This window comes from Artemia sp. Qi Xiang Cuo, chromosome 16, assembly GCF_049724085.1.
Source record: "Artemia sp. Qi Xiang Cuo chromosome 16, ASM4972408v1, whole genome shotgun sequence".
In the NCBI taxonomy this organism is placed as follows: Eukaryota; Metazoa; Arthropoda; class Branchiopoda; order Anostraca; family Artemiidae; genus Artemia; species Artemia sp. Qi Xiang Cuo.
The window spans coordinates 19426313-19442597 of record NC_142809.1 but is presented as its reverse complement, the minus strand read 5'-3'; the positions used below and the strand labels follow the sequence as shown (position 1 = coordinate 19442597).

General features: G+C 35.2%; 1 protein-coding gene across 5 annotated transcripts in view; it reads right to left on the bottom strand.

Annotated features, from left to right (window-relative positions):
* LOC148942657 (peptidyl-glycine alpha-amidating monooxygenase B-like) overlaps positions 1-16285 on the bottom strand; it is a 119755-nt gene that overhangs the window by 36467 nt on the left and 67003 nt on the right. For all 5 annotated transcript variants that reach the window (XM_089102604.1, XM_089102603.1, XM_089102602.1 and 2 more), the window contains 4 exons: positions 14205-14371; positions 9969-10071; positions 9149-9433; positions 828-1074 (listed from right to left, as the gene is read on the bottom strand). In XM_089102604.1, the coding sequence (XP_088958730.1) occupies positions 828-1074; positions 9149-9433; positions 9969-10071; positions 14205-14371 (802 nt within the window). The remainder of the gene's footprint in view (positions 1-827; positions 1075-9148; positions 9434-9968; positions 10072-14204; positions 14372-16285) is intronic.

Here is a 16285-nt window from a genome sequence, read left to right as displayed (position 1 = left end):
TTATTAGATTCCAATAAAACCTGTTGTAAAGCAGGCGCTAATATTTTCTTAATGCCTTAATGGTGTTCGACATCATTCCGATTTTTATGGGGATTTAGTAAAGCTACTTCAAAAATTCTTGTTCTCACTACATTTACCGGAATGGGTTGTCGAATTTACCCAAAATTGAGGAAAGGTTCACCTGACCTCAATGGAGAAGGGGAGAGGTCATTAATTTCTTTTCATCAGGATATCTACCGAATTAGTTTAACTTGGTAAGACTTAAGCACTAAGAGCCCTAAATTAAACACTAAGAGCCCTAGCTATGTCGTCTATAAACCCTTACCCAATCCGACCTCTGTGGGGGACGGGTTCCCAAGCCTCTTGTCCTTGTAAAGCCTGCAAAAAGGTTGTCGGATCTCAACGAAACTCAGAAGAAGTACAATTAAATGTCTTGGTTTTGGCTTTTAAGGGTCCATATGCGTTCGTAACTGTGCCCAACCCTCCCAGGGGGGAGGGGATTGGTATAAAGTTCCAATTCGAGCTATAGTCAAGATCTTAAGTAAGGCCTCTAAAAGTATCTGATATGCGAAAAATGTCCTGATCCACCAGAATTATTTTCAACATTTTTTTTTTTCAGTTTATACTGGAGATTGACCGAGGAAAGTATCCATGTGAAAAATAATTACACCAGCAAAAAAAGGGCTAAATAATAAAATAATAATATATAAATATAAAATAAATAATAAATAAATATAAGAGTGAATAGTAAATACAATAAAATAATAAATAAACAAAGATATAACAATATAAAAATATAAGAATAAATAATAAATATGATGCCTTACATGTTTCTTCCCCATGTTCTAGTAATTTTTCCTGACTCGGGGACCATTTCAACAACTGTATCAATTGGTATAGGTCCATCCTTCTTACGCTGATAAATGTTATCAGACCTGAAATCTAATGGTCCCCATTCCCTATCACCACGATGAAATATCATCAAGGTTCCGTCAGTTGTAAGGAATACAGATGTTGGTTGACCCATTCTGAGATCGGTTTCAGGCCAATTCCTGACAAATTCAAATCCTGAAACTGAATTGCCAGTTTAATAAACACAAATAGAGAATTTAGTTATTTGGAGTGAGGTCGGAAGCATTTTCTAAGTAGGGGTAAGTATTGTACCTCTGACCTGCATGCATCTTTGACCACCTTGTTTTGTGCTGCCATCTTATATATTTTTTGGCAGTTAAATATGCCGTTACAAGCACTAGCTCTTAGGAGCGCTGCTATACATGTTATGAAGATCAACACACGCTTGCAGGATTTTCAAAAAAGATTTATCCATTCCCATATCTAAAACTAAGTATTTTCATGTACTGATTTCTTTATTATACTCTTTTTATATTAATAAGGCTTTACTTTTCACTGTTTTACACTGTAGTTATATCTTTGGAGTAAATAAAAAGCATAGTATTTCAATATTTAATTCGTAACCTATAACTGAATGAATGCATTTAATAAATAATGGTTTTGTGTTGTACCTTTGACCGCAATAAATAGTGTATCTTTGACCGGTCAATGGTACAACATGCTATTATATGATGAAAAAAAAAGCATTAGTAAATAAAAAACGTGAATTATTTAGCATCATTTAGACGATTAATATTTAGAATGCCTCTCCTTTCTCTTTTTATTTTGTCTGAGCAGCCTAGATGACCTTGAAACAAATCGGCAAGGACATTTAGCTCAGACCCAAGAAATCACCCAGTAAAAAAAGCTCGAAGTGGTTTTTGCGCTATAAATGTTGCTGGCACCAGCATTCCATCAATGCTAATATTTCCCAGGGTCAATTTTAAAGATTTTGTGTTGATATGTGCACCATCAGGCACTATTGGAGCAGCAAATCAGTCAGGATGGTTCAATAAAAAAAAAATCTGTAGTTTCTGGAACACTGCATTAAGCATATTAAGCCAACAGCTGCTACACCAGTAATTCTTCTGATGGACACCCACAAGAGGCATTTGACCACACCAGTGATCACTTTGGCAAAATCTTCTGGGATATATGTATTAACATTTCATCCCCATACCAGTCACAAAATACAGCCACTAGAAAGGTCTATTTTTGGGCCTATCAACACCTTTTAGAACGTGGCAGTAAATGATTGGTTGTTGACACCAGGTAATTCTGACAAGCCTATCACAATATATGATGTCGCTTCTCTAGTTGGATTGGCATATTCGAAGGCCTTCTGCCTTACTAGCATTGTAAATTGTTTTAAGGTAGCTGGATTAGTGTCACTCAATGAAAATATTTTCACGGAAGATGAATTTTCATCTTCAACTGTAACAGACAGACCACTTGTTGCTAAAAATTTGAATCAGAATAGTGAGAAAACCTTGAAACACTGATTTTTCATCCAGAAATGCTACTGAAGTCATTTCACCATGGATGATTAGACCTCATCCAAAGGCAGGACCTAGGAAAGATGTTGCCTAAGAGAGGCAGAGAGGTAAGCCAAGAATATTGATTGACTCTCTGAAAAAGGAATAAATTGAGAAACAGAATAGGAAGAAAAGTGAGTCAGGTAGGCTGAGAGAAAAAAAACAGTCAAACAATTATTTTAGGTTGATAAAATAATCAACATGTAATTCTGACACAGATACTTGATTTAGTGATTGATGATAATGAAGATTATGACACAGATTTTGCTGGTTTGGCAGATTTGGAAGATCAAGAAAATGTTTAAAGAAATAAAATTTCTAAAGGCGATTTTTTGTTGTAAAGTTGGCTGGCAAAAGGAATGTGAAACATTTTTTTTGCAGAAGTAATAGACTTAGATGAAAGGTATTTGAAAATTAAATATATAAAGAAACTAGGTGATACCAACTCCTTTAGATTTGTAAGGACTGATCAAAAAGTTTCACTTTGATCAATCAGATATTTTATTGAAACTTCCAGTCCCAGTGAAAACCTGTGGGACTGCTCATCAAATGGAGCATCTGCGATTTAAAATTGATTTGTCAATATTTAACTTAGAATAGCTGATACTTACTAAAGAACAAGTATTAAATGTGTTCATGTTGGCTTTATTACTTATTTATGAAAGTAGTCAAAGTTACAAAATAGAGTGGTCAAAGGCACATCACCTATGCTGTACCACTGACCAGTTCACGTATATTTTTGTGACCTTAATTTATCTAAAAAAAATTAATACAGCACATGTTCCAGAGATTAAATGTGTGTCTTAATAACTAAAGTCTGTTATACATCTAATAAATCGTTCCATATTGAAACACAATTGTCATAAAAGAAATTTTTGTAAAAAATACTCAAAGGTACAACACTCTCCCCTACTCTCTTTTGCCTGGTATTGTAAGCCTCATTCTCAGACTTTTTGTATCTGGTTATATATTAGGGGCGATAGAATAAAATTACAGGCCTCGGAACTTATGTTTAAATATAAAAAGCAGGGAGACAAGAATGAGGATAGAAGAAACAAGCGCAACGACTCCCCCCAGCTTGTTGGGGATAGTTGGGATAGGAGCTTGTTGGGGATAGACCCGGATAAAGAGACGTTTACTATGAAAGTACTCAAAGTATTATAACTTCAGGCATCTGTTTTCAGGTGCGGAGCAACTACATATGATATACAGACGTGATACATAGACATATGTATTTATATAGATAATAGATAAAAGAGGTAACTTTGTGGGATCTTCATCTAGAAAAAAGTCAGCTTTGTACTTTTTGATTGCCCTCACTCTGCTCAGGCAATAATGCAAATAATATTGGGCCTTTGATCCTCATGAACGAGTCGCGTCATATATTGCAAATGGATTGAGCATGGATTTTTTCTATTTCGTAGAAAAAAAATAATCAGTCATTTTCTCTTCAGGTTTTAAATACGCATTTGGGGAGAAGAGGATTGGTGGGGAGGGGCGGGGCTTAGTTGTCATTGGATTACTTTTGACTCTTAAAAACGGAAAGGTACCTAGGTTAGGTTAGGTATTTAATATATGCTATGTTTTGCCCCTAACCCCCCCCCACCTAATGTGCAAATATATGGCCCAAATTTGTTTCTAAACTATTATATATACATCCTATTTACTTCTAAGTTATTTATTAACTTCGAACAGGTTCGGTGGAGCATCTCGCGTCTCTTTTATCTGACAACTCATCAATCACTTTTAACCGTAGCCTTGTCTTGATAGTATTAACAACGGGGGATGTTTTTCTCTCTTTTTTAACCGTTGGAGTCTTCTAGGCTAACTCGATTACACTAACACCACCTACGGCTGATCGTAGAACTAATGACGAACGCCAGGGGGGACTTTCACCTATAAACAAAATTATTGTCTTCGTTTCTTTTGATAATCACAACCGCGCTTAACCTGATTATCGTTCACACTCTTAGTAATGAGCAGCACACTGTAGCAGCACATGTAGCAGCACACTTATCCAGTTCAGTGCAATCTCAGTAGGTAAACCTATCCATTCAGTTGTTTCTTCCCATAGCGTAACATCACGTTACTAAACTTTTTCTAAATTGACTAGTATTAATACTTATTTAAGAAACAAGCGCAATGACTCCCCCTAGCTTGTTGGGGATAGACCCGGATAAAGAGACGTTTACAATGGAAGTACTCAAAGTATTATAACTTCAGGCATCTGTTTTCAGGTGCGGTGCAAAAACACCTTAAAATAGAATGGTGTCTGATCTAGCTTGCATTATTATTATTATTATTTATTTTTAACCCACACTATACAGAGGTATAATACGTGGAGTATCACGAGGAAAAACACAAAAAATGCGACACAAGACAATATATAAATCAAAAATTACCAAATTACAGTGTAACACATAATAATTTAAAAGAAACGAGAGCAAAAAAAAATAACGTGAAAGGAGGGGGAAAAGAGGAAAAGAAAGAAAAATAAAACAAAACTGACAACTTGCAGAATCTAATAAGCAGGCATTAATATTATCATTATTGGATTTTTACTCACTCTTTACAAATCTAAATTGTAGAATGACCAAACAGAGAAAAACAACTAAACAAATAAAAGAAAAATAACTTACGACTGAAAAAACTTGATAAGGTGATGGTGCGGAGAAAAACGGATACAAGCAGTATTTGAAAGTTTTCTGTGTAGTGCTTCCAGTTTTTCAGTAATATTAGGAATAAGAAATTTATTAATAATTACCCGGTTTTTGGTCCGTCCAAGGTGGAAGAAACAACAAAAATTTACAAAATCTAAAATAATTAATCCGGATTCTTTTTAACTCAGTTTTCTTCAGAAGGAAAAAAATTCCAGAAGCAAAAAGAATTGAATGGTCACAAAAAGTTGAGTAGAGCTTGGCTAACGCGAGTTTATTATATTTACGTCTATTGGAAACAATCTTAGCATATCCTACTTGAATTTTCATGTTAATATCTGAGACTGTGCGCTGGCGCAAGCTCGGAAGACTCTTAGTAATAGAAATACCGAGCCATCGAAGAGAATCTACGAGAGGGATAGTAAAGCCACTACAGCGAAGGGAAGTACTAGAAATATTATTAAAAGATAGAAATTTGCATTTATCTACATTAAGAGAAAGGCCTATGTCTGAAAAAGAAGTAGCAACACGAGAAACCATGTTAGATAAACCAGTTTTAGTACGGCTTATAAGAAGCAGATCATCAGCATAAGCCAGGTAGGAAACATCAGAATAACCGGAGAGATAGGTAGCCAAAATCTTTGCCAGAACTCCTGAAATACACAAATTAAAAAGGGTCGGAGATAAAACTCCACCTTGCCTTAAACCTCTTTTCAATTTAATATTAGATGCAGGCACAGATTTCAGCCGAAGAAAAGAATTAGAGTACTAGTACCGAAGAAGCAAAATAACCGATAGATTGACACCGCAAACACGAAGAGCAGAAAAAAGCTGACTATGACATACACTATCAAAAGCTTTTGATAGATCTAAAGTACAAAGATATATACTCCTTCCCTTAGAAGAATTTTCAAGGAGCAAAGAAGATAATACACGATGTACGTGTTGACAACCTACTCCGGGCTTAAATCCAAACTGTTTATCTCTCTCAAGCATGTTATTAGTCACAAAAGGTATTAAAACATGCTCAAGAACTTTACTAAAAGTGCGAGAGACAGTAATAGGTCGGTAAGAAGAGCAAATAAAAGGAGAATTCCCCTTCTTTAAAATTGAAGAGACAGTACCACACAAAAAACTCTCCGGTACACTTAGAAGTACAAATACACATCTGGAGAAGTAGGTGTATATGGTTAATAAGGGGGAGCAATCTAATAAAAGGTGAAATCTAGATATACCATCATTATCAACATTATCTGATTTAAGTTTCTTAATTGCTTCAATTACGGATGAAAGAGAAATAGGAACACAGAGACGCTGAGATAGAGGGGTACTAAAAATAGCAGAAAGAGAATGAGAATACAAAGAATGCACACGGTAATTAACATTAGAAAAAATAGACGAGTAATGGTCATGCCAAGCAAATGCAGGAAGACAATCACTATTTGGTACATCACTTCTAATCGACTCAGAATTAATAACTTTTCGCCATTCTCTCTTTGACACTGGAAAATCCATACCACGATAACGCATAGACTTAAGAAATTTTTTATATTCCCTGCGGGTCTTACGCTTAAGGTCAGAAACAATACCACAGGACGGTCTATCACATTCATTCAAAACTTTTAACCAAAACTTAGGATGAAAGAAAATATATTCTAGAAAATTGATGCATTGATGCAGAAAATAGAAAATGCATTCTGATGAAAGAAAATATAAACTAGAAAATTCTTAGTCGAATATTAAAGAATACATGACCAGGCTGCGAAACATTTTCTAAGAGGACCTGAGAAGGGTTCTTGGATATTTACTAACAGATGTAAAAGAAAACTACGAAAAAAAAATTAAAAAGAAATATATATGTAGGCTACTGCAGAGTACCTTTATCCATTATATGGATTTTCTTTTATTGTTACTTGTCTTTATTAAATGTATTTCGTTATAAGCATTCTCTCTTTTTTTTTTCTTTGTCGCTTCCTATTCTAACGGTACATTCTTAAGTTTTTTTCCTCCTTTAAATGTATCATCTTTGTCCCCCTATATTTCGCTTTTGTCTCAAACTTTTGTGATTGTAACGATTGATGTAAGTTTTCTAATTCATTCTTTTTGTTTTATTCCATATCGTGGTAATCTGTTCATCATGATGCTCATTATTTTTCTTAGACTCCCTTCCGCCCTATGCCTATATTCTTGTCTTAGATTTACAGTTTTCATGAGGAATGTTGGATGTTCTTTTTCTATTTGTCTTATGCCTTTAGTGGCTATTAAGCTTATGAGAATTTGTTTTAATTCCTTGCCGTGTAATTCTCATGGTTGCAGGATTTGCCGCAACCTAGTAAAGAACGAACTCTAGGCCATAGTAACCGAAAATTTACCAGTAATAAGATTATATTCTTTCTACTTTAGCACTAAACCATTTGACTCATTTTTAATTTTTCTTATGTTCATTATGACATTGCCCAATACTAAACGATACGATACAGAATTCAGAAGAAGGTTTGTGTAAGCCCATTGACTGGGATTTCGGTATTGGTACTGAACGGGTAGTCCACCCCCTGGTATAAGCTGTGACAGAGATCATTGGTTACATAACTTCAAATAGTTTTTGTTTCATTCTCTGCCAAAGGTAATTTGACATTGTTCTTCAAAGAAAGAAAAGTGAATAAATGGGATAAATGAGGCTTATGAGGGCTAAGGGCTGAACAACAATTGAAAGGGTGTACAATGGTATAGATATTGAAAAAACTTGGCCCTTTTTGAAAATGAGCAGCAACGCACGACAATTTGGAAATGACAAAGAAAAAGAGGCCCCCCATCTGTTTACAACCATAAAAATAACAACAACAATAATAATGACGATAGTATAACAATAGGCTAGTAATAATATAATTTCACAATAATAATAATACTAATGAAGTCATAATAACAATAATAGTCCTAATAACAATAATGCAGAAAAAATACATTAATTACATCATCATTATAATACTAAGAATATACTATTAATGTGAGCACCTGCTACGGGGTAACCGATGTAGCACATTTTGATTTCAGCAATAGACAAAATCTGGGCAGTTACCAAATCTTTGGTAACTTTCAGCTACCAAAGATCTTCATATTCCGTATCTGGTGATGAGCACCTATGCCATGTTCTTTATTCAGGTGCAATGATATTTCTTTTATTGGGGGGAGGCATTTATTGAATAGAAAGATTCAGCTACTTCTGTCACCCATGACATCTATATCTCATATTGCAAATTTCATACTCAAAATAAAAAAAAGTAGAAAAAAAAATTCCAATATATTTTTATTTATATTCAGCGTATATTTTATTACTCGTTTACTGTCGCTGGTTTTAAACGTTGCTAAACAGCTTTCAAATAACTATTATATTATTGCTAGTGATATTATTATTATTATAGTTATAATTTTTATTATTCTTATTACTTATTATATTATTATTACTTATCATATTTCTATAAACTCCCACCTAAGACTAACACAACTTGCCCGCGCCTCCTCCAACCCAATATTTTCAAAGCTTCACTCTTTATTCCCCTCTATGGTGTTTCGACTTTCCTTATTTTTTTTCTCATGACCTCTTCCCACCTTAACAAAATGATTTGGTGACAGGTAACAGTACACCTTAAGCACTCTCCGATTTTAGTCCAGCTCCAATTTGAAACTGGTGCCTGCCCGCTACCAGCTAGAGCAGAGCTGTCCATTCGAAAGCATAAATTACGAAAGTTGGGCGGAACACTTCAGATAATCCTTGAAACTTCAATTCTGCCAGTAGGCTCTGGCTCATGGACAAGCGAAAACCCTCATTTTTTGGGCCCAAGGCAAGAATCATTCACAGGTTTCTTAAATTTAAAGTAACATTCATCAATCAGGCTTTAGGTCCATCTATGCCATAAGAACAACAGAGGTTAAAGCCTTACCATTTCCTCACAACACACCAAATCGGCAGCATAGGGAAAAATGCAAAAAAAAAAAAAAAAAAAGGATAGAACGAAGTATTGTTCCTGGAAAACAATTAATGAAGATGAAATCAAATATTCGACTAACCATCAAGATTAGGGTAGTCATCTCCAGTTTGTTCACCATTCACTGATCCTTCATGAATTTTTCCTGCATGCTGAGCTTTTCCATGCTTAGAATCATCATGATGACCAGAATGAGCCATTTCTTCAAGCAATGGATTCCGTGGTAATGGTTTATCAGAATATTTAGGAAGTATATCAACAAGGCCAGCAATATTTTGCCCATAGCATTGTAGATAAGATGGTAGCGAGTTTCTCTCCGCGTAATACATAAGGTATAAATTGCACATTTCATCTGCCGCAGTTGAGCCTGCAATTTAAAGAACCAAAATTAGTTGAATTTCTACAGGCTGAGCAGCAAATGGAGTAAAAGAAAACGAAAGAAGCACTGTTTTTCTCTTCTATAGTTTAAATTATGGGCGAGTAAAACCAGGGACCATAGTTAAAAAAAATTCAGCACCCTATGCGGTAGGGTATCAAGAGGATTTTTCTTGGTGTGTGTATATGTGGGAGGGGGAGGGTAAAATACGCATGAATTCAATCTTCAAGCTGAATTTTTTCCCGAGTGGGGGTCCTTTAGACAGTCCCTGGTCCTATATTGGGCAAATTAAAAAAGAGGAGGGGGTAGTTAGTCTAGAGATCCATAGCCACCTTCCTGACTTAATTGCCGACGAATAAACCCTCCTCCCAAAAATCCTTTGAAGCAATTCAGAATATACAGCTGCTTCACTGTTCATTGTTCTACGTCACAGGTTCCTTGAGTCATCACTTTCTAATATCATTTTCAGCCATGTTGCCCTTACATCTAGGCATAATTTGATGCTTAGAACGCGTTGATTACTTACCAATTTCAGTAGATCTTTGTCTTCCGGTGGAATTGTAAGTACAACGTGCAGCAAGGAAATCCAATGGTTGTATTGAAATTACTTCTTTTTCTGGATAAAATGCCTAAAATAAATTCAAAATAGACACTTCTCTTTTGAGTTTAATAAAAAACAAAATAAAACTAAAATAAATCAAGTTGTAAAATGTGAACTTTTTTCTAAATTTTCTCAACAGGTTTGGGCCTAACTAGCTCGGATGCGATTTATGCAGATATACTCTCCTGTGACAGTTGCTGCTAAGGCCAAAGTTGAATTAATAGATTTTATGCGCGAGAAAATTCAGCGTATCATCACAACAAACTGAAACTGAGCGATAATAAATCTCGTTTTATGAAATATAGAAGAAGTACTAATGTTATTCTGTACTGTGGACAGGTGACATAATGTCGGTAGCAAGAGAATTAAACATAGCGCAAACACTTGTTATGAGGGAGTGATTACTGATGAGTCACAGAATCTTAAAGATCATAATTAAATTTATCCCTTTTGAGAAGATCAGACTAGGTCCAGATATCAAAAAATTACAACTAGGACATCAATTTCCAAGTTATTTTATTGAGATCGCATTCCCCCTTCTAGCAGATGTGCTGGCAACTAGAATTCGGGAACCCCTCCCCCTACATAGGTCGAAACAATTCTGGACCAAATTCAGACACAATAATGACACCAGCCACTACTCCTTACTGACTTTGACGGAGAACCAACGACCACTTTACACGTATTAAAAAGAGAAAAAATTAGGAAGAACGAATATTCTGAAAGAAAGAGATTTGGGTTACACATCCTTCTCCTCAAAGAAGTCAAATAGCTCCCTGCCTTAAAGTAAGCTGGAACAATAAACCAATTGTAACTTATTAAGCTTTGTTGAGATCTGACAAACCCTTCTGATTTTTACTCTGATCACATGCATTTAAGGATTTCCCTCCAAAGAATTGCATTTCCCTCCCAAAAGAATTCAATCTGGGTCCTGGTACTCCCAAAGCTAAAATTTTGGCTATCAAATTTAGTATAATCCAACAACCCTCTTCAGGTAAGTGAACTAATGGAAAAAATTCAAGCACTCACTTTCCACCGTAAGTTAGACCAGGTACCAACTTCCAGAAGGATTCGACGACCACTTCTTGTAGATATCGCACTCGAATTTTAGGACAGCATATGCCTATATAGGTCAAAATGGATACCGCGCTTAACCATACTTCTACCCGAGTTTGGCGGAAATCCTGTAACTCCTTCTCCTAGATGTCCTTATGACGAGAATCCATCTGCCCCTCCCTTTTCCCTTCCTACTATATTCATTTCAAGTTCTAACGCCGAAAAAGAAAAACTACTATATATTGCAACAAACCAATCTCTTTCCGGTACAAAGGTCAAATCAGATCCTGATCTCTGATAAGCATAACTATTGCATTGCTTGTACATTCCACCACGCTTAATTTAGGTTTGATTAGCTTTATAGTAAATGCCCAGATGATAAAAACTTATTAGTCCCCACTCCCTCTCTTTGACACGCACACATACGTAGGCTGGATCGGGTACAAGCTCGCAAAAGACACACCTAGAACAGTTACTCTTACCTGGCTGATATTCAACAGCCCATCATGGTACATCTTGCGGTGACAATAATGCAGGGATCCCTTCCCTCCATAAAAGCTCAGAACTTATACGGAACCCCAAAAGATACAGCGTCCAAAAAGATTGAAACTTACTCTTACTTAAAACTAAGTTTATTTCAAATAAAACAATGAGTTTTACGAGATACTATGATGAAAAAAATTTAGAGACTCCTTCGCTAGAAGGGCTACAATAATTCAACTCTCCAAAGGACATAACTAGGAAATAGTCCTTACTTCCCATAAATTTTGGGTTTGATCAGACCATCTTTGTTGGTAGATTTCCTAATGACGCAAATTTAAAGCCCATCCTCTCCTCGAAGAATATTGATTAAGCCTCGAAATTCAACTGGGATATTTAATAGTACTTCTAAAAAAGTTTGACTGAGATACGAGTCTTTTGGCCAGATATTATGATGGCAAAAGATTTATCCCCATCCCCTCCAAACTATAGAACAGAACCGAGACTCCAAAGAGTAAAACATGAGCACTTGCTCTTAGTTTTCACTGAGTTTAGTTGATATCCAACAACCCCTACAGTTAGATAACCTAACGACAACAATTTAAGGTTGTCATCTTCTTTCCATCAATCACAGAGGCCAGGCAGGGTTCTGATTCCAGAAGTACATAATCAGGACACTAGCTCTTACTTTCCACCAGCATTAATCAATAGTCAACGATCCTTTCTGGTAGAAGTCTTTAAGAAAAACAAAATTTTCTTCTTTGTTTTTGAACAACGCTTGAAGTTGTTCAAAAACAAAGAAGAAAATTGACTTGCTTATCTTTGCTTACCATTTGACTTGCTTATCATTACTTTTTGCTCAGTGTGTAGTATGACCCTGAAGGTGAGGACGTGAAGTCCTCAACTTAAGGTGACACCTGAAGTTGTCACCTTCAGTCCACACCTGAAGGTGAGGACTTCACGTCCTCACCTTCAGGGTCATAATACACACTAAACAAAAAGTAATGATAAGCAAGTCAAATGGTATTACTGACCCTAATTATAAAACTAAGGAACTACATAAAAACATTAAAGGTCAAATGTTGGCAGAAAAGGTATTAAAGAAGGAATTGATGAGAGAACGATAAAAAAAGAATATTATTAGATCAATGACCTTTACGGTGAGACTGGGTTAGCAATTGGGATTAGGCGTTGCGGTACTGACTGAAAGGGAAGAGAGTTTACGTGTTAAAGTAGAAAAAAACTTTAGGGCCATTTATTATTTTTGGTTAACACTAGACTAGCACCATGAAATATTCTGTAGTTCCTCCAATATTCTTTATGCCCTAGCTCCTTTGAATTACATAAAACAATCTCGTAACCCTTTTAAAATAGGTATACCCGTTAAATAAAAGATCGTATTACAAGAAGTGTTGGAAAAGTAAGCCTCAGAATACCTTTCTCGCACCCGTGGGTGCATTGCACTCTTAGATAGAAAGCGCAATAAATATCATTTTTCTATCAAGATTCATTTTGCTAAAATCTAGAGGAAATCCAGTCTTGGCCATGCTCCTATGTAGGTTAAATCGGCAAAAATCACAGATGGGCGGCATCCCTAGTTTTAGAGCTTTCAAAGATGACTTTAGCAGTAAATATATTTTCAGGTTATTAAATGACATTATAATGGCTCAATCCTCTAATTGAATACAAAAAATGGTTAGTCCCGTCATGTTTTTCTTTTCATTTTTGAGAGAATAATATTTTTTCACATTTCAAAAAAAAAAAGAAAGAAGACCCACTGTGATATAAGAAAACGAATTATTACTAATTTATCAAGCCAAAAAGAGATATAATATACTTCGATGAAATTCTTAACTAGATTCATCTTAGGACAAAAAAGATCCAAAAAAAAAAAAAAATTTGACCAATGGATAGACAAGTGTGCTTAGTTTACAGTGGCGTATCGAAATCACAAAACATATCACATTTAGTTGTCCAAATCATCTCTGCTAGAACTAATTTAATCGAAAACAAGAATAATCTAAATTCAGTGTAAATCTATAGAGCAGAGTGTGCCCCCTCTCCCTCTCTCTCGCACTCTTCTGTATACTACTTTTATATGGATCCTCTCCCCCTTTCCTTATTTTAGCGTGATTTTTCATGTGTTTATCTAGTTAGTTTTTTTTTAGTTTTATTTTTTAGTTGTTTTTTTCCTTTTAATCGTAACAACAAAAAACAACCCATAAAGTAATAGACCAATCCAAGTAAGAAACAAGAAAAAGAGTCGACCAGAAGAGAATCAACGCATAGGGGGAAAAATACCTAGAAAATATTCAATAATAACAAAAATAAGCACAAATAAAATAAATTCAGACCGGTTCAAATGTCTCGAACGCATATTAATCAAAATTTTTCTTTTGTACGTTTATTGTCTTAAAGAGGACTCTTTTTCCTGATTTTACTTGTATTTATTTATTATTATTGCTTTATGTTTTTTTTTGTGTTTCAATATGTCTAGTTTCCCTATGATACAGTTTACTTAGGGGGATGAGGAACAGCAGCCTTTTTCGTTCATGGTTGATCCATTTTGTAACAAAAGCACTTTCTACTCGCCAATATAAAAACATACACAACCATAAAACAAACCTGTGGCCAGTTAGGGTTTCCTTTAGCTATTTGTGTCACAGTCTTTAAATCATTTGAGAAACGGTATCCAGCAATAACAACACCCAGAGAATGAGCATGGACGCGAGAGGCAAATACATGCATGGGTGATTTTTGCTCATATCTGCAGTTAATATCAACGTGATGCACTGAAACAAGAAAAAGAAGAAACAATTCTTAAATTGTGGATCCAAAAACATGGAAACCAGTTACTATCCTATCTCAAACTGTAAAAAGAAGGAACATGATGGCTTATTAGTCTCGGAAACCGATAATTTTCTCAAAAGCGTCTCAATGAATGTTTTGGCATCCGGGGAATCCCCTCTTGTATGGGGCAAGAATCTAAAGAAGCTCGAATTTCCAGCAATAACAACACCCAAAGAATGAGCATGGACACGAGAGGCAAATATATACATGGAAGAATCTTGATCATAACAGCAGTTAACATCGACGTTATGTCTTGGAATAAGAAAAAGAAGAAAATATTCTTAAATTATGGATCCAAAACCGGCCATTAATCGGTGAAAGTAGCAATAGACATTACGCCTAGAACCATTTGACTTGACAAAATTTAAGCAAAAGTTTAAGGCGCCCTAAGTCACAGTTTCAAAGGCTTTGCTTGCTATGCCCAACAAATCGATTTTCAGCTTTTTAAAACGCAAAAGTTTTACTATTTTCTTTTGAAGCGATTTGAAATGTAATTATTTTGACAGTTACACTATATACAAATTAGAGATTGCGGAAAAAATTCACAGGGCCAAGAAAATGTTTATAAATATCACTAAAAATTTCTACGAAATAAATTGGGGGTGAAATCCATTAAAGCTGACCATAAATTGTCAGGGACGACAACCCTCACCAAGGCCAAAACCTTTATACTCTGTGAGAATGCCTATATTATTGTGTCAAGATTTAGAACAACATCGAAATAGAGGTATGCAAGGTTGAAAGAGGAACAAAATCTTCGGCCAGTGGAGGGGTCTTTTAAGGCAATCCAGTAGATACGTACACAGAGATATCTTTGTTTTTATGGGGGGGGGGGTAAAAACAGAACAGCATCAGATCAACTATTTCAAACTGCCTGTTACCAAGCATCTCTTTTAGAATCTGTGATTTGAAAAAGCTGCTCAATTTATGCCTCTAGAGGACGGTTTCTGGGTTTAACTTCGGTAATCATACTCAATCAAGAGTTTTACCGAAGACAAAACTGATATTTTACAGGATCTGTAAAGGGGAAAAAAACTCATAGAATGATCATTGGTCTCCATTTTGCAAATCGATTTTCAAAGATAAAAATCCTTGTGATTTGGTATGAGCTTTAATTGTTACTGCATTGTTCTACCCATTCTGCAGATATTACAGTGCACATTAACCAAGCTTTTATCTGCAATAGGGTTGACATGAACTGTTCATAAGCCAAGTCAATACCGCCCCTTAAACCAACAACAGAGAAATTAAAAAAGGAGATTGTTAGCTTGGATTTTCATGTAATAAAACCTGATGAGAAAAATATATAGGATTGACTGGCCCTTGCTTATAGAACTCAGCATGGCAAATATCCTCAAGTACATTTTGTATAGACTTAGTCGTATCGGTTTCTAAAAAAAAGATTTAACATTCGATGGCAACAGAAAATGTTTCTATCTCATTTCACATAGCATTTCACTTCTTGTCACTTTAAGATGATATCCTATACTATATTCATGTACATGTCCATTGGAGTCTATGCAAAGCAAAAACTTACGAAGCTTATGGGTAAATTCAATTCCGTAGGATTCCAAATTAAAAATCGATTTCCATTTTAAAACTGACCACTTTCCACTATAATACAATAAGAGCAAACAAGTTAAAATACGTATGGTTTCAAACCATAGACGGTTTTCAACGATAAAATATAATATCAAAACTTAAAATGCATATTTACATTGTTCAAAATGTTGTATTTTGTTTTGCCCTCCAATAATCCAATCCAGAATTCTTGTACACATTAATATTTTTTTAGATGTTTTTAAGAAAGGAGAAGTTAAAGTATATTATTAAACTTAGGGCAAATAGCTTACCAC